This window comes from Clupea harengus, chromosome 17 (assembly GCF_900700415.2).
Source record: "Clupea harengus chromosome 17, Ch_v2.0.2, whole genome shotgun sequence".
NCBI lineage: Eukaryota > Metazoa > Chordata > Actinopteri > Clupeiformes > Clupeidae > Clupea > Clupea harengus.
The window spans coordinates 2871985-2891646 of record NC_045168.1 but is presented as its reverse complement, the minus strand read 5'-3'; the positions used below and the strand labels follow the sequence as shown (position 1 = coordinate 2891646).

At 41.5% G+C, this 19662-nt stretch overlaps 1 protein-coding gene across 2 annotated transcripts; it reads left to right on the top strand.

Annotated features, from left to right (window-relative positions):
- The first annotated feature begins 101 nt into the window (after window positions 1–101).
- On the top strand, window positions 102–11161 carry si:dkey-118j18.2. Of its 2 annotated transcripts, none has more exons than XM_042710218.1 (5): window positions 102–403; window positions 1356–1433; window positions 2177–2336; window positions 4837–4963; window positions 8987–11161. In XM_042710218.1, exons 2-5 carry the CDS (start codon window positions 1414–1416, stop codon window positions 9199–9201), a joined length of 522 nt encoding a protein of 173 aa, XP_042566152.1. In that variant the 5' UTR covers window positions 102–403; window positions 1356–1413; the 3' UTR covers window positions 9202–11161. The 2 variants fall into 2 exon arrangements, with proteins under 2 accessions (XP_042566152.1, XP_042566153.1); XM_042710219.1 differs by lacking the exon at window positions 102–403 and adding an exon at window positions 442–801.
- Window positions 11162–19662: the final 8501 nt, after the last annotated feature.

The following is a 19662-nucleotide window of genomic DNA, read 5'->3' as shown; positions in this document are numbered from 1 at the left end:
AATCTCGGTTTATAATAACAACGTGTGGTTGCAAGATATCACCACTAAGGGGCAGCAGTGGCCCCTTTGGTAGGTACGACCGTTCTGAAGTCCATACAGCGAGCAAATTGATTGCTACATGTAATAGATCTGCCGCTTGGCTTACTAGACCCGCCCTTTCTGTAGTTATTTGTTTGTTGCGGAAGGAGCCCAATTTTTTAATATATGGCGCAAACCCTGAGAATATGTACTTACAGTTTTGATAGTGTTAGTTTGTTACGCTAGCTATCGCTGAGTAACTTATAGGAAACCATACCAGTATAGCTGGCTAATTTAACTTGCTAGCTACCTTGCTAACGTTACTTCCTATGGACAAATAATGGATCAGTTGCTTCTTCCTCTTTTAGAGCATTTCAACAGAAGGGTATGTAGCTAATTTATTGTATCTCCGTTCGTATTCGTAATCGTGTAATGACTTTAACCAAGGCAAAGAGAATGTAACAGTTAGTGTTCAGTTGTCTTTAGTGTAGGTAAACGTGTGGTTATAACAAACTACTGTTAATTAGCCAGATACAAAATAGCTAGGATAGCATGGCTAATTATTGTTGTCAGTGTTTGGCAACATGATGGTGGCTAGCTAGCACTCAACGTGGATAATAGTTTGCCAACAGCGAGTCAACGTTTCCTACGAAGGGGGTTTATGAAACAGAAAGGCAGGGTTTTGTTCAAGTCATCAACGTATGAATTGGGCATGACACAACTAGCTAACGGTAGTTGTTAAATAACTGTTAATGTTAGTAAGGATTGTAGGGAGAGCGTCAAGTAAGTTCTTTGAACACGTTATCTTGTTAACATTAGCTGTATCGTTAATGTTCCTGTTTTCATGAATGACAAGGAAGATTGCTAAACTATCGCTTAACACTAGTCGACAAATTGTTCAGTGCTATCGTTTGGTAATTAGCCATCTTGATATAATTACTGGGATTTTTGTAATACTAGCTAATTTAGCTGGCGAGCATTAATCTAATAATAGTTTGCTAGCGCTGACAGACTCCGTGTGTGGCAATCTTTGTTATGAAATTAAGGGGGGGGATTTGTGGTCTATTAGTTGCATATTTGGCTGTATGTATCTGGCCAGCCCTGGCTCTTAACTTAATTGCTACACTTGGAACAATGGACAAACGAAAGCTCAGTCGGAGACATCGGTTAAACGAAGTTATGTAGAAATGGACGAATTATTTCTAGCTAGCCATGTACCAACCTTTCACATAGTTGACTCAAGTGCCAGCCTTCCGTATACAATAGACTTGCTAACAAGACTGTGAATGAACTCACTCGGTGAGACAGTGATGTGGACATTTGGATCTGTTTTTCAGCTGAAATAAGAGATTGGAAGATGAGCACGTGAATCGTCTAAAGCAGAACATTCCAATCATGGAGCTCTACTGGTACATGTGAGTGTTTATAGTCTTGCATGCAAACTTGGGATGTGTATTTTTGTTATGCTCTCTGTGATAATCGATGATGTTTTAATCATTATTTTGACTGGGGAAGTAATTCAGGCAAATTAACTTTTGTCTAACAGTTAGGCTACCTGTTTCAGTGGGTATTACCAAAGTCTTTATAAGCTTATAATGTCTGGTATTACTATTCAGTGGGATAGTATTTACAAAGTGTAACACCAAGTTGTTGGTTGTTTAGGCCTTCATTTGTTTCTTGTTGTTGTTTTGGGCTTGTAACAGACTCATTGAATGATCATACTGATGTTTGTTGCATTGGCCATATGCTGACCATCTTCTCAAAGTTACTTCCAGCTCAATACTAAATCTACCATATGACCTTATCTGTGCAATGTTGCAAAAGTTTTGAGCCTCCCCGTGATTCAGTTAATAACTTTCAAGAACTTGTGTTTAGACGTCAAAATCACTGTGCTGTGGATATAACAGCAAATATATACCTAATGTGAACGTTGTAATGATTTAGTTTCCTTGGTGAAGTAGATTGGGTGTAGTTGTGGTAAATACACTACCAAACAAGCTCACGTGATGCACGGCTGCACCGCAATACATGCAGCCATTTGCCATTTATACATACACTATACACACACTATACACATACTATAAGTGCCACAAAAAAATGTTGGCTGGAACACCCACTGTCGTTCTCTAATTCCTGCCATTTATCTGCCTGTTTATAGAGTTGTCATAGTATTTATCATCATCAAGATCTTCTTCTACATCTGCTGGTACCGGACGAGGCAGAGGCAGCTTGCAGCATACCTGAGCAACCCCCGCAATGCCCAGATTGTGATTGTGGGAGGTCGGGCTTACCTGCACCAGATGTGTGAGAGGCAAAATGTAAGTGTGCAGATGAGATCAGATAGACCCATGAATTCACATTTAGACTTAATTTGTTTACCCATTTTTGTTTTTGTTATTGGTTGTTAATTCGAGTGGTTGAGCATTTGTGTTGGAGCCTATTTATGTTAAACAATGCTACTGATAATTTGGGCTCTTGGCCACATACCTAACTGTCAAGTAAGGGGACACTCTGAATTCCTATGAGGTCGCCCGTCATGGACTGTAATCTGAGAAACACTAAAGTAATGCATGCTCTCTCCAATGCATGCTCTCTTTCTGTCAGTTTTAATGATGGTGACTCAGTACCGTTTCGCCCCTTTCTGCTCGTTTTCTGACCTGGCTGCGCTTAACCTATAGACCTCATTACTGCCATGATTTCACACGGAGATTTGGCGTAAGCCTTAAACTGGGTGACGCCCATGCCAGGTCTCAGTAATGTGCTACACATTTGGCTCAGGCTTCATATGTGGGCTGCTCTGTCGGGCTGACTGGTGCCTAGCTCTCGTCAAATCTAACCTGGGACTGTGAACGTCCCAAAAGTGGAATAAGAAAAAAAAGAACTAACCAGGACCAGCCATGCTTAAATGACTCTGAGCTCCCAGTCCATGGCATGTTACTGTGTGTAAGTGTATGTAGATCCAGCCATAGCTATAATGTCTTTATGTACTAAAACATAACTATGTCCACAAGTGGCGCAAAGTAATTTTTTTGGACTCTGTTTCCTTTAAACATGTCCAAAAGCTTCCGGCGGTGGTTTTGATTTGTGATAACTTCATTAGACAAAGCCGTGGAGCCAGTGTTGCTCAGTGTTCCCCAGTGTTGATGGGGCACCTGGAAGCAATCTGCCGTGAATGAAATCTCCATTTCAGAGATTGATTTCAGCCTTCTGCTCACGCTCAAGTGTGATGATGTCTCCTCTGCTGGAGCATAATGGCTTCCATACTAGCCATCCCTGCCAGAGAACGCCCTCACTGTTTATCTGAATTGAAAGACCTCAAAATGCTGTTTGTTACAGTGGTGCTGCTTTGAGTGGACTGCAGTCATAACTCTAGGGTCGTTCGCACACACACACACACACAACACACACACACACACACACACACACACACACACACACACACACACACACACACACACACTCTCTATGCACACACCATTCCAATTAGATTTCATTATGCTCTCCTGCTCCCTCCCCTCTCTGCCAAACCTGTGCAGGTACCCCTGCCTTCTCTGTGTGCTATAAGGGTGTATTTTTAGTGTTGTCAAAAGAAGTCTCTGGGCAGGAAATGGCCTCAATTTAACCGCTTGCAAGCTGCATTTCAAACTGACAAGAGGACACTTTTAGATGTCTGTAGGCAGTCAAGCACTTAAGAGCAAATTAAATTAATTCGTAACATTCTTTTCTGCCTGACGTGTAGGCTACCTCCTCTTTATTCTCACTATGCAAATGATAAATGTACTGTAGATGGTTCTAAAGTGTGTGTGTGTGGCTTTCTGCTTGATTTGTAGGCTACCTCCTATTTTTTCTCACTATGATAATGATGAAAATGTACTGTAGATGGTTCTAAAGTGTGTGTGTGTGTGTGTGTCTTTCTGCTTGATTTGTAGGCTACCTCCTCTTTTTTCTCACTATGAAAATGTACTGTAGATGGTTCTAAAGTGTGTGTGTGTGTGTGTGGTGTGTGTGTGTGTGTGTGTGTGTGTGTGTGTGTGTGTGTGGTGTGTGTGTGTGTGTTTCTGTTACATTTGACCTTTTCTAACCGAGCCTCTGTAAAAGGATGATGTAAGCTGTTTGATGTTAAACAAACGTCCTCGTCGGGGAGATACTGCAAACAGTGCCCAGTCGTCAGTGTAACTCCATGCAGTTCAGTTCAGCTCAGCTCAGGGCTCATCAGTCAGGTCTGATGAGAGGTGCTGCAGACATGCCCTCCAGTCACATACAAATGAGTTTTCAGTAGACTGCGGTGCGAAGCTGCTACCAGCCACATTTAAGACAAAGACTTTGTGGGACAACAGAAGTTGTGTTGCAAGTTGTAAATCACAGATATGCAAACATCTCTCATGACAACGAAACTGGCATTATCTTCACTGCCAAATAACACTCGGACGGGTTCTGCATCACATCACAGCATTTGTTTAACTGACTGAGGCCAATAAAAAGGATGGGCATGTTATGTGCAGTGAGATTTTATGACAAACTGATAGAAGCTTGTCTTGCATGCAGAGTGACACAGTGGGCAGTTTATATAACTGTGCCAGTTTATTTAACTAATAGTTGTTGCCAGCACCGGCCTGTTTGCTCAGGGGGTGTGTGTGTGTTTGTTTGTTGTGTGTGTGTGTGTGTGTGTGTGTGTGTGTGTGTGTGTGTGTGTGTGTGTGTGTGTGTGTGTGTGTGTGTGTGTGTGTGCGCGCATTTGTGTTGTGTGCGTGTTTGTTATCTATGTGTGTTTCTCTCGATAGTGGGTGTTTTGACTCCGGCTGTTGCTTGTGTCCACAGACGTCAATCTGGCCCAGCTGGTACGGCGGGCAGGATGAAGGCTCGGTGGGCGAGCCCTCGACCTCGCTGCCTCCGGACTCCTCCTCACACCTGGACATGCCGCCTCCGTACGAGGCCGTCTCTGGAGGTGAGAGACCCTGCCACCCACCCTCCCTCGCACATCTCACTTAAAACGTGTAACTGAAAACATGTTCAGACAAGTTATTGAATATAGTTAGGTGTGTGTGTGTGTGTGTGTGTGTGTGTGTGTGTGTGTGTGTGTAAATGTGGTCAGACATGTTCAGACATTTTGTTTTACAGTATACTGATACTAGAAAGGTATTGCGATAATACCCTGCTGTCAAAAACGGCACTATACCCCATTTTATCAATACAAGTTCTTTAAGTGTTTTCATCAGAATCATATTTCCTATGTGTGTGTGTGTGTGTGTGTGTACGTACAGCACTGCTTCCACTTCCTGCAGGCACATTATTTATAGTCTGTAAAACATGTTTTAAACCTACACAGACCAACACGTCCAACTTGGCGAAGCATCTCGACAGACATGCCAAGCCACGTCAAACGGGTGGGATTTATTTAGTGACAAACTCTTTTCACCATCGGAGTTTGACAAGGCAATTAAGGGCAATGAACTGTTTTAATTTGGCTTTATCGTTTAGTTAACCGCGATATGCAAATGCAACTTTTACACTGGTAAGGTTAACTTTACCATAACTTGCAAGCTGCTTGAAATCAGGTCATCACAAGATGGAGGGTATATAAACAATAACAGTAATAAATGATCAATTTATACTCATTCAGTACTGGTAGTGGTGCTCATGGCATGTACATATTTGGCAATAATTCTCTCTATTACTGGAAAATGTGCCCAGTAGAGCGCAGGCCACTCCAAAGGAGGTGTATTGAGTGTTCTTAAATGCTGTGATATCTGGTATGTAAAAGAAATCACATACACTAAGTATAGGCGACATCAAGATAACTACATACCATGTAAAAACACTATGACCTTGATCAAACTATTTACAATAATCCAATTGTTAATGCTATGAATGTACAACATTTTCTGTGGTATACACACATTGAATTATCTGAAAATTATTATTATAGGAATTTTACAGTGAATATTATGATGGTCCAGTCCTCCTCTATCCAGCTCTCTGTCACTCTGAAGAGTTACTTGATTGACTTGACTTACATACCCCACGCTCAGAAAGTGTTACTTTACTGACTTAACTTACTGTACATACCCCACACTCAGAAAGTGTTACTTTACTGACTTAACTTACATACCCCACGCTCAGAAAGTGTTACTTCACTGACTTAACTTACATACCCCACGCTCAGAAAGTGTATGTAGACCTACAGTTAAGATATGAGGCCAAGTTCGCATCTATTGCTGTGGTGAACAAGTTTTGGATTAGAACGCAGACATTTCCCCCACATACTACCTTTATTTGGAATGTCTGGAATGATTCTAGTGGTATTTGTAAACACTCGTTTTTTTATCAGGGCAGGGTTGTCCTGAAACATCCCAGCTGATTAAGGAACAGCTTCCTCTTCTCTGAAGTTTAGGATGTGAACAATGGCAAGAATGTAGTCAGAATGTTTGCCGACTCGAGGCCAAGTTGGGTGTACAATCAACCTCAGCTGAATCTGCGATACAACATCTCCGTCTCCAGAACGCCAAGTCTGACTCGAAGAAGAGTGTGTTCAACTGTTCCGGGCAAATACTCTAATCCAGTTTCTCCGAAGAAAGCACAGTAGTGTTGAACTCTTTAACAAACCACATGTTTCTTCATTGTGTATATCCGGCCAAGTGGGCTATATTTAGAATTTTTTCTCCTCGCTCGTTTACAGAAAGTGCCTCTAAGCCCAATCCATTACTAAACAAAGTCCCCACACAATAATAAAGCAAAAGCAAGCTGCTGCATAGATTGTGAGCACCTTTTGTCATACTACGATCCTCCATCTTCCGAGGTTGGAGAGGGGACAGACCGATGATGGCCAGTCAAATTCGAGATAAAGGTCCTTCACTTATTTGGATACTAACAATATTTACTTTTGCTTGTAACCAGGGAGACACTGTCCTTAGACTGTTCATTTAAGTTATGACTAACTTCCTGATAATGGCGAACATATTTCAATGCACACCACTTCAATGGGGGACAAAGGGGTTGTTATAAGGTCATCACCAAAGGCAGTTTGTTCTGTTCAAATTTCTCTTTTGCTTCTTCCTCAAACTCGAAGCATGCCTAGCCTAATATATAGGTGGGATACCTAAGGGCAACTGAATTAGAAATAACATTCAAACAGCTTGAACGAAGGGTGTATGAGCAAGCATTTATTCTGCCGTGCTTCTCAGGAATCGTTAAGCCGAGTCATCTGCAGACAGACAGACAGACAGTCAGTCAGTCCCACACCGTGGGCTTTGGCTCTCCATCCCCACAGCCTTGCCAAGAGGCTGTATTTTCTAGCCTTCTCATTCCAACCATGACACCTCCACCAAACAAATGGTCACTTAGCCAGGGCAGAGAGCTCAAACGGCTTCCATAACACCACTTACTGCTCCTCTCTCTAAAATTTGTGAGTTCTGGTTGGGGTGGGTTATGAGATGCAACTCTAAAGCCACGCGTCCACTTTTTGACACTTTCTTTCAGAAGTCCATGTTTCCAGCCCCCAGTTTAAGGCTGTTAAAGGCACATTGATTGTTTCTGAAGTCCATGTTTCCAGCCCCCAGTTTAAGGCCGTTAAAGGCATATTGAATGTTTTCTGGAGGCACTCAGAAAGGCCAACTGTTTCCACTCCACGACTCATCTGCGATCTTAGAAACTATGTGCCATTTGGAGGCCTCATGCGATTGGATGTCTGCACCTCTTGAGTGCATCTGCGATAGGGTGAGGTTAACCTCGGAAGCTGCTTTTAGCCACAGGTGCAGTACGCCCCGCCCCATTTTAGTGCACATCTAGGACATAAAATAAGAGGCAAATAGGCACGGCCATGTCTTTGAAACATGATTAGATTTAGTTTGATTTGGTTAATACATTGAAACCAGGAAGAAATGTTTGCTTAAAGGTTAGAGAACCCTGGGCAGTGTACTCATAGGTTAGAAACCCCCAGGAGAGTCCTTGAGTGCCTGTTTCAGTTGTGGCTTAGTAGAACATTCAGCTTGGTCATGTATTCTTTAAAACCACAGATTGGTCACTGCAGCTTGAGCCTTATGTAGTGTCCCTCAGCGTATGTATCTCAAGGGATTGAGGGAATTGTAGTCATTTGGTTATTTGCATTACCAAGTAGTTTCGGACAGCCACAGGAAGTTCTTCGGGTATTGAATTTGAATAGGATATGGTTTCGTTATGAAATGGCACAAAGGGGAAAGCAAAAGATGACTAATTTGGCCCAACTGCGTTTCCTCTGCACACCTGTGAGGGCTGTGTCTGGCTTTACAGAATACACTCACAGGCTGTCATCGCTGGACAGGATGTTGAGTAATATTTTGTGGCTTCTGCTCAATGGAAACAATTAGCCAAGAACACCTGTGCAATGGTCCTTCTCTGGAATTTGTGTAATGTTCAACTTTTGACAGTTGGTAGGAGGGATGGATGGTCTTCAGGGTGATGTGTAATGTTCACAGGAAAACCGGAAGTCCGGAACAGTCCCTGGCAGCCAGAGCTGTTGACTTCACAGTATTGGATCTGGACAGTAAAACCGCGCAGCCCGTGTTAAAGTGTACAGTGCCAGTTCCATGACTCATTAGAGGATATGGCCGTGTTTCTTGAGAAAGCGAGAGAACAATAGAGTGGATGCCAGATACATGTTGTGGATATATTTATTAGGTGCAGAGAAGAACAATACTGCTATGTCTAATGACTTGTAGACACTCTGTGCGTATGTATTGGGGGTATGTTAGGGCACTAGCTAGGGAAACTGGCTGTAGAAAATGAAAAGGTTTGTTTGGAAAGCCCACTGTGGCTTCAAGGGGAATTTACTGCACTGCTCATGGTTATTTCCTCTGTAACACTGACTAACGCAGTACAGTACGTGTTTCCGCATTGTGGTATTTCCTGTGAGTGTGAGTTGACATAGTTTTGGGGTTGCTGTTTCCCCGCCACTGCTCAAAGCTGACTGTATGATCCACTCTTCTTCCGCCAGCCAATGACCTGAAGCCGCCTCCGTACAGCGAGTATGCCATGCCAGAAGCGGCAGAAGAAGCAGCCGGAGCCCCGCCCATCGCCATACCAGACAGCACAGACGCCAGCAGCTTCTCCGAGGCCCCGCCTCCGTACACGCCCAGTGCCACCTCGCCAGCCAATCAGCAGCCGGGCGGTGGCAGCCATAGCCAATTGCGGTCAGAGGAGAGACTGTGATAGCGGTGCCTCTTCCTGAATCCGTGTTGTCTTATGCACATAATGCCGACGATGGCCAACCTGCACTTCCAATTAGTTCAGCTTCCTGCCTGCCTCTCACCCCGCCCTCTGATGATCTATTTTCAATACACTTCCCTCTTTTTACTCGTGCTGTTACAAATAATTTACCCAAAATAAAACGCTAAGATTTTGCTCTTTTGGAGTGTCTTGTCCACGATCTGCTCCCTGCCTGAGCTGCAGAACATTTAGTAGTGTTGATTGCACGACTCCTTGACCCTGAAAGCATATGGAGAGTCTCATCAAGACAATGACCCCTGTTATGCAAGGCTCGAGCTCCACTGCCTGTTATGATCCTCTCTGAAGTATAACTGGTGCTCTGATCGCAACCAAGCCCTATGTTTTTTTTTTTCACAGAATAACCATGGAGTCCGTTCTCTTCTCCTACAACTTGTACTTGTGTCCACAATTATGTAGACACTTGTTTCATCTATGTATACCAGCTTACATCAGCTTAAAACTCAGAGAAAATGCCATGTGATTTGTGCAGTGATACCTTGTATTATTTTCTTAAATACAAAAAAAAACTTGTTGCATTTTTGTAAGTGTCTAAAAGTTGACTTTCAGAATATGTGTAAATATACAATTATATCTATCTCTTAACAAGCGATCCTAAAAAGCAGGCCTTGGTAATCTGTGGGCCTGAAAGTGCAGTGACTTCTGCAGAATTGCATCTTGGCTCCCTTTGATATTTTCTCACAGTGATTTAAAAGAACAAAACCGAGCAGGAAGATTCGCAGCTGGCACCACTGGTGACGTCAGTGCAGCATTTATTGATTTAAACGTTAATGTGGAGCGCGCTTACACCCGTCCCCGGTATGTCTTCCTCACAAGCACGTTAAGGCACGTTAGATTAGGAGAAACACGATTGGGGTGTTCATGTTTTGCTTGTGGGTGTGCTATAAAAAAAAATCACTGCAGGTTCAACTCCAGTCTAAAGCACAACTGGATCAGTTAAGAAAGGCCTGTTTGTTGTTCGTTGTTTGGTTAGCATTCAGGTGATAGACCCGTGGCAAAAACGGTGGTGGTGGTGGTGACTGGAAAAAACTGGTTTATTGACTTGAACTGAGTTGCCAACACCAAGCCAAGGCATGTGTCTCAGTGGGCTTAGACTGTTATATCAAAGAAAGTCAGTCGCGAAAATCTTCACGGGCTATAGCTTATTAATGTATGTTTAATTAATGATTGTAGTCATACTCAACATTAGAGTCATGTGGGTTAGAAGTTTCGTCTGACTGACTGTGTGCTTGCCATTGTTACACGAGATGTCACGAGGAAAACTGTGTTCAAATTGTAATGTTTTCGTGTTTGTATGATGCCATTTTGTTATGTTCATGGTGGTTTTGTTTCACATAACATGTCATGAAATTATACGAGATAAGTTTTAATTCTGCATATCCAACAAACCATTTCAGAATTTTTTTTGTGTTGACATGCATACTCTTAACAAAGTGAGACAATGTCATGTAAATGCTCACTTTACTCCTGTATAACCCCTCTTTGTATAGACTATTTTTATATTTGTAAAATACCGTCAATCCTCAGTCAGTGTGAAATATAATCCCGCAATCAGTGTGAAATATAATCACCACTCTGGTTCCCGACGAGGTTGTGAGGTGAATAACTAATTAAAAGTCCTGCCGTTTTGACAGTAACATTTATATTTGATTCTTTTTTTTTCTGTGTTGAAATGCCAGAAATAAGTTTTTACCCACATATTATTTTTTCAGCTTTTTTTTCAATTGAAGAATGATTTGTGTCATGTTTTGCTCAGAGGTATATTTTGAAAATGCAACAATTGTGCAGGGACTTATCTTACTAATAATACCACATCAACATGTAAGAACTGTTAGTGTTGCAGATATGTATTTCATTTTGCTAATAAATTCACTGTTGGTATATAGGTTGTCTCTTGGTTGTCGTGACAGGAAAAGGACAAACCCCTGACCTCCAGTGGTTTCGAGGAATCCAAACCTCAAACTACGATCTCCCTTGTTTCCATTGAAGTTCAATTATATAGCATTTGTAGCATACAGCGGGTAAAATAAGTATTGAACACGTCACCTTTTTTCTCATTAAAAATACCAACACAAATACATTCAGAAATTAAGTTATGTGTATTAATGTGAAATAACACAGGGAAAAAGTATTGAACACATGAAGAAAGGGAGGTGCAAAAAGGCATGGAAAGCCAAGAAAACTGCTGAAATCTATCAGTAATTAGAAAGCAATCCGGCCCCTTGTCAGTGCAAATTAATATCCCAACTGATGGCCTATAAAAAGGTGTCTCAATACCAAGGTGTCACACAAGAAAAATCTCATGATGGGTAAAAGCAAAGAGCTCTCTCAAGACCTTCGTAACCTTTTTGCAAAACATACTGATGGCATTGGTTACAGACGCATTTCTAAACTTCTGAATATTCCAGTGAGCAGTGTTTGGACCATAAGCCGGAAGTGGAAAGAACATCATTTCACCATAAACTGGCCACGACCAGGTGCTCCTCGCAAGATTTCTGACAGAGGAGTGAAAAGAATTATCAGAAGAGTTGTCCAAGAGCCAAGGACCACAGTGGAGAGCTTCAGAAATACCTGGAATTTGCAGGTACAGTTGTTTAGAAGAAAACAATGCACTCAACCGCCATGGCCTGTATGCACGCTCACCACATAAGACTCCATTGCTGAAGAAAAAGCATGTTAAAGCTCGTTTAAAGTTTGCAGCACGACATTTGGACAAGCCTGTGAAATACTGGGAGAATATAGTCTGGTCAGATGAGAGCAAATTTGAACTCTTTGGATGCCATAATGCACACCATGTTTGGAGGACAAATGGCACTGTACATCATCCCAACAGTGAAGTTTGGAGGTGGGAACATCATGGTGTGGGGCTGCTTTTCAGCATACGGTACTGGCAAACTTCACACAATTGAAGGAAGGATGAATGGAAAAATTTACCGAGACATTCTTGATTAAAATCTGCTGCCATCTACCAGGATGATGAAGATGAAATGACGGTGGACATTTCAGCAAGAAAGTGAACAGCCAAGGAAACTCTCAATTGGTTTCAGAGAAAGAAAATAAAGCTGCTAGAATGGCCCAGCCAATCACCTGACTTGAATCCAATTGAAAATCTATGGAAAGAACTGAAGATCAGAGATCATAGAAGAGGCCCAGGGAACTTTCAAGATTTGAAGACTGTTTGTGTGGAAGAATGGGCCAAAATCACACCTGAGCAATGCATACGACTAGTTTCTCCATACAGGAAGCGTCTTGAAGCTGTCATTACCTATAAAGGCTTTTGTACAAAGTATTGAATAAATATCAGTAAGCGTGTTCAATACTTTTTCCCTGTGTCATTTCACATTATTATACATAACTTAATTTCTGAACTTATTTAATTTGTTTTCTTGTATGTATGTATGGGTTACTTGGGTTGTTACCAACATCTGGTGAAAATTTCATGTCAATAGCTCCTTTGGAAATATTTTTACTGAGAAAAATGGTGACGTGTTCAATACTTATTTTACCCGCTGTATATAGCATAGTCACTTTAGTATGGTAGCAGATGGTGAGTGTAGCAGTCCTTTTATAGCAATAGTGGTACACTTTGGGCATTCAACTTGCTCATTATTTGTATTAGTTTGGTTGAAGCAGCTCTTTTAGTTGACAAAAATGATCTGAAGTAGTCTGTTGGTTCTAGGTTAAAATGGCATTTTAAGTTTTGTGATTGCAACTATTGTTTACCTCTACCCAAGGAGGTCATGCTTTCATGTCAGCAGGATTACGCGAAAACTACCTGGTCAATTGTCATGAAACTTGGTGAAGGGGTGGAGCATGGGCCAAGGAAGAACCCATTACCTTCCAGAGCGGATGTGGATCAAGTAGCGAATCCAGGAATTCTGAAACCTATGTATGTATGTATGTATGTACGTACAGTATATTATTTTCACATACAGTCAGTTTCATGCAGGGGAGTGAGCAGTAAAATGTGATTAATGTGGCTTACCATGTTCCTTCAGTCTCCATATGTATCTACTGTATGTGTACTGTATTTACATTTACATTACATTACATTTATGTATGCTACAGATTGTGTAGGACACTTAACGGATCTTTAATTGACAGAAATAAGTTTGGTAAGTACATCAAATTTGGTGAGTTACAAACCCACAGTCACACTTTTCTGCAGCAGGTACTAAAACAACAGAGGTTTGAGTAAACAGAACAGAGAGGTTTGAGTAAACTCCAGGGCTTTTTATGGGACTTTGGTTTGTCCTCTGTTGAACTCTTTAATAGTTCAGCTGAGAACCTTCAGAGGGCCTTTCCTTTGTGGAACCCATTAAAAACATCATCTTTGTATAGAAGTTGGTGTGTTTTTAAGTTTCTATTGGGACAAGATGAAGTTTCTTTTTGTTTTATTTTGTTTGTTTCATAGTAAAAGTAATAGTTCTGTGGAGAATGTTCTGTATGTTGGGAAGCCCAGGTTTCAGTCTCCAGTTGAAAGTGTAATATGGATACATGTGAATCGGATAATTGAATAGAAGAGAACATGGCTAGCCTACTGAGTACAAAGACTGAGAAGACCATCTTTCCTCAATAGTCGTGTGGCATTCAGCCTTGATCTCCAACTAACACCAGCAAACACTAGTAAATGATACTCAGGAGCTCCTCACTCAGACTTATTGCTTAGTGTACAGATTGGCTCTCTGGAAATATGCTTCAGAATTGGTTAAAGTAACCATTTTTCCAAATCTGTCAAAGGCAAAAGACAACAGTGATGTAGAAGTCACCAAAGTTGTGAACAAAATTGAAGTTTTGTCTTGTGTCTGTGAAAGCCGTTTAAGGTGAAGAGGGACACTTTCGTGACTGACCTGGAGGACCTACACAACTCATTCTGTGCAAAGCCGTTTTTGGCCACCAGGGGGTAGTCACATCCCATCCATCCTTCTCTGGTCTCATACTTGGAGCAGAAGTGAATACAGTCAACTGTTTCTTCTTCCCATGACACTGAGCTTTGGATTTTCAGGTTTGCTCCTCGAAAAGAATATCTCTCGCTCTCAGATCAAATCAAACAACGCTTTTCATTGGCCTGAGTGAGCCATTTCATCCCATTGTTGGTCGTAGTGAATTGCATTGAAAAAACAGAAGAAAAATGCATTTATAGATGATAAATAATTGAACAAAAACGAAACCCCTGTTCTCTCTCTCTCTCTCTCTCTTTCTTTCTCTTTCTCTCTGCCTACGTGTCTGTGTGGGTGAGATGCAGGATACCAACCTCCACACGTAATAGAATAAGTAGGAGGCTATAAGACCATGCGTAGCAAACAGTCCTTTCCTGTCTCAAATAACAATATGCAACATGATCCACAACCATAATTTCTTTTGGCTTTGCAGTGTGATTTTGATATTTGGGACTAAGATGATTAAACTTATTGAGCGTGCCTGCGTTTGGTAACCTTTAAAGACAGACGGTTGTAAAATGCAACCTTCCATAGCTTTTTACGGCTGTGTATGTTTCCCCCACGCTCGTGAGTTGGGAAAGCAGCGTGATGCACTTAGGGGAAGCACAGCAGGCCAGGTAATTTGTGCTTGTCTCCTCGGTAACTCAGATCGTTAACTCCCCGAGGACAAATTGGAACGTTCAAGTGAAAGCTTTATGTTTTGATGAATGAATTTGTGGTCTTATTTTTCAAATTAGAAAATGTATAAGGTTCTGAGAGTTCCCCCCGTAGCGATGACAGTGGCACTCCAACTTGCTGCTTTTTGTACGAGGCAATTATGTCAAAATGGAGACCTACACCTGGTGTGTGTTGTAGAACTCAACAAGGCAGGTACTTTATCATCATCTTCACACACCCCACACCTAACCTCTCCCTTATTCCTCTACAGACACGGACTTCTAATAAAGGGGAGAATTGAATTTAAACTCTGTGTCTTTATACTTTATACCCCACGGCCATATGTATCTGCCATAGACAGCACCTCCAGCCTTCCACGTCCGTTGCTCTCTCTCTGCTATTCTGTAACTTCAGTCTTTGTGTCGTTCTCATGGTCATCTGTCATATTCTACTGTGAATATCATGGAGGTCTCTGCCTCTACGTGGTTTGAATGAAGACTGTTTCTTTCCTTGTTCTGCAGCAGCCATGTTATATAGCATTTCGCTCCTGCTACAGATTACACTGCTTTGACTGTGACTTATATGCTTTATCCCTATGCTTCTATCACTGTATGTTGAATTTTTTTCCACCCATGAAAGGTATTTCTCTGTTGATATTGTAAGACAATGGTTAGTCACCAACACAATCTCTTTAAATTCCATAATTTCACAAGGACACTGGCATTGCATGTCTCAAGAAATTGAACTGATGTTTTGTACACAACACTTACCATTGCATATATTATCCAGTTCTGTTGAGGAGAGCCAGGGGTGATGATGGAGAAGGTAATCTGAGTTCTTCTCACAAACACAAACTGCAATGTGCAGCTGCAAACCAGCAACCCACCTTCAGTTTCTACCTGTGCCAAGTCAAAGGTGACAGTTACACTTGTCATTGCTTATGTTCATCAGGTATTTTTTGATAATGCTTTACATGAAGGGTCCCTTAATTATCAAGTATTAAACACAGTAGTTAACATTCATTATTAACACTTTATATTACCGATTGTTTATTAGTGAAAAATTGTGTTTTATAGAAGTTTATTTATATTTATTTATTTTATATATTTAATTCAACCTATGTCCTGATTTTCGTTAGACGCATCTTAACCTGAAGCATCATCATGTTGTTATTGTGTTGAATACCAATTCCAATATAGTGTTGTTCTTTTTCATGGCCAAGGTCTGCTTCCTCAGCTATTCTCATGGTCGTCTCCTTGACTCCATGTTGCCGCGACACCATCTGATTCATCAGGATTCCAAAGCACAGGTCAGGTCAGGTCAGGTCAGGTCAGGTAAAAGTGTGAATGAGGTGTGGTGACTCGTCTCCACCTCACGTCTTATGAGTCTTCTCTCTCTCTCTCTCTCTGTCTCTCTTGCTCTCTCTCTGTCTCTCTTGCTCTGTCTCTCTTCCATTCCTCGGGGGATCTTAACATTCTTTTCCCCATAATAACTTATCTCGTTCACAAGCGGACAGTTATCAAGTGTTCATTAAAATTCAGATTAGTGGATTACAAGAAAATGTCATATGCGAATTTGTCTCTGCCAAAGCAATTACGTAAGAAAGTTTGCAGTGAATGTGAGCAGTGCACACCACAATTTCCAGAGCTAAAATACTGTCGGAGGAATAGGCTCTGTAATTGCTTTAGGGTGTTTACGATACGAATCTTGAGTAAACTGCTTAATAAATGCACCGCAATTAGTATTTACACGAGTTGCTTTGTGAAACATCAATGACCCAGTGGAAGCTTAATCATGACTTTCCTTATCCTTTAAACACAAACATGTTATCTTCATGTTAAGGTCAGGATAGTTATATGCTCTAAGCTTTAAGTACAAGTGTAATTGCTTTTAACCTCCAAAAACTTAAAAGCACTGACAAATGTTATTTTCAAGAACCTTCGCTGAAAATACCTCAGGTCAAAATAGCTCAACCCGACAGGAAAGATTTACACATCCATCCCCCAAAAGCCTCTTTCTCCGTCATGTCACGTCCACCTCTCACCCTGGATCAGTCCCCCCGCGTTCACATCCATCCACATTTGTGGCCAATGGTTATGGCGAGTGGCGTGGAGTCCCCATGGAGGCTCGGGCTGGGGGGGACTCTGTTATCCATCTTCATGACTTCCCAGGCCGTTGTCATCCCGGTCTATGGCAGACGGTGATAAGTGAAGCCCTTGCGTTGAAGCTCGGGCGTCTTTTCCTTGAATGAATGACAGGCCGTCGAAAGGCAAAGATGATTTGGTGTCTCAGAGCGAACGCTCTCATTGCATTTATGAGACACACTCTTCAGACCGGGGTCCCACTGACTGACGGCTGGAGATCTCAGACTGAATGACAGTGCACACACTGGGGCCTTCCATTTTGGCTCATAAAAAAGTAGCCAATGATCAGTCTTTGATAAATGTCATCAACTCCATTACTCTGACGGCTGAGGTGCGTATAAGGTGTGACAGAATTGTTGTTTGTAGTTGCAGTTACGTCCATAGAGATTTCACTGAATCAAACAAAGGGATACTTAAGAGAATCCCAAATGAAATTGAAAAGATTTATCTTCCTGCCCTTTGCAGTCTAAGGCCCCTCATTTCATAGAACAACGAGCACCACAAACGGGCTTTGCGCATCAGTAGCCGCACAGTGAGAATAGGCGGGGATAACTATATTTGTGTGTGTGTGTGTGTGTGTGAGAATAGGTGGGGATAACTATATTTGCTAATTTCATTGACACAAAGCAGGGCGCAATCAAGCATAAATGAGTTTAGTAATTAGTGGATGTGGTAATGAAGTCATTCTTTATTAGCCAATCACAATGATCTGATCTTACCTTCTTAACATTCACATAGAGCTCATTGACTGTTCTACAATAGAGCAAACGATACACTTCCAGCCATGAATGGAGCAGGCGTTTCTTGGAGACGGGTGGTGCTTGTGCGGGAGGTCTGCCCGACATGAAGTCATTTAGAAGTTTCGTTGAAAAAGGTTGATGGAACTTATTAATACATTGAACTCCCAGGTCTGTGTGCTGACACACCCCAGCATTGCGCTGGCCCACCCATGCTTGCGGTTAGTATCTTGCTCATGTTATGAAATTAGTTAAATGATTTTGTCTAGTTATTAAATGAACCTTAGGTCATGCATGGTGGACTTTGCGTGTTGCCTGCCCATTTAATTGCCCATGAATTAAATCAGGGCCTGATGTGTATTAATAAGGGAAAAGGGTGTTTTTAAATTTTATATTCTACTGTTGGCTGATGTGGCAATGTACAGTAAATTTTTCGTCTTTCCAAAGTTTTTCCCACGTTGCTTTTATGTGTTCTTGTGGTGGGGTTGATATTGCTTTCATCCATAATGCAGATGGTTCTTTTCTTCGTTGGCTTCTGACACAGAAGATAAGTCAGGATGGTTCGTCTTTGATTGCTCCCGTTCTTGCTGTGTGCACCATTTTGAGTGAATTGGTCAAGCTCAATTAGTGAACATGGGAGAGACTTGTTAGAACTTTTAACTACTTCGACTTTCTGTGAATATGAATGTGTTTTTCATGATGGTGAATTAATGACAATTAAGTGTTGTTCCATAGCACGGAGGAGCTGCAGGCTAGAAACTTTAATTTGGGTGAATCGCACAGAGATTGCCAATGGGGAGGTAAATACTGGCGTCACCATTCTATTTTAACAGACTATAACTTCAGCCTTTCATGCTTTTTAAGTTTTACAGAGATGATAGTTATTAATAGAACAAGATCTTAAAGACGACTTTGCCAATAAAAAAAAAGAACATGCACATCTTTATGTTCAAACTGTTTAATACCAGTTCATGTTGATGATATTTACATTTAAAGTGCTTTCATTGTCTTAAAAAAAATGATTTCAGGAGATGAGTTATGGATTATTGCTACAGGCACACAGTAAGATAAATAGTGTAGGATGCATGATGGAAAACATCATAACAAAGGCATTCAGGGTCGCAGCTAATGATTATGTCTGCTTAAGTACTTCAGGTCAGGGTTAGCACAATCAAAGGCATGCTTCACTACTTTAGGCCATCTATTCTATAAATGCTGTTCTGAGGGTCAGATGGAGAGCAATAGTCCAACATAAATTATCATGTGGAGGAAATGACCACCCCATGCAAGGACAGCCCTGAGCTATGATGTAGCTTAATGTAAATTATAACTTGTATGGAAACTCTTGATTAATTATTGCCAACAATCTCGATTAGTCATCTCTGTGATTGCTGAGAAATTGGAAGGAAATGTCAGGAAGGAAATTGAAGAAACATGTTAGGGAAGTGAAGATATTTTGAGTCAGAGAAACTTGACATTCTGTGAAACTCACTGCAGAAGTAAATGGAATGGATCCATCAATTATACACTATATGTACTGTATATGCTTCAAAAGAACAAGTGTTCATCCTACAGTTTAAACTCTCTATGCTGCTTTGTGTTTGACTCTCCCATATGCTATTGTGTTGTGCTATTGTATCAGTGGTGCACTTGGTTACTTGGTGCAAGATGAAATAGCCCCACTGCTTGAGATGAAAAGGTGCAAGTACACAGGTAGTTTGGCCAAACGTCCGTCTGGCGGAGAGACCTTTGGAAAAACAGCTGAATCTGCCATGGGAACACACAAAGCCAAACAGCAGCTGCCCTGCAGTCACAGGGGCCGCTCGGGGACGCCTGACAGCTGAACTTTCCTGACCTGTTATTTGTGTCTCTCCAGCCCCAGCGAGCCACCGCCACTACTTGGCATTT

Excerpts from the sequence above, each read along its gene's own strand:
- si:dkey-118j18.2 (XM_042710218.1), top strand. The coding sequence starts at position 1,414 with ATGGAGCTCTACTGGTACAT. Across the intron at positions 1,434-2,176 it reads ATGGAGCTCTACTGGTACAT|AGTTGTCATAGTATTTATCA; the intron begins GTGAGTGTTTAT and ends GCCTGTTTATAG. Across the intron at positions 2,337-4,836 it reads AGATGTGTGAGAGGCAAAAT|ACGTCAATCTGGCCCAGCTG; the intron begins GTAAGTGTGCAG and ends TTGTGTCCACAG.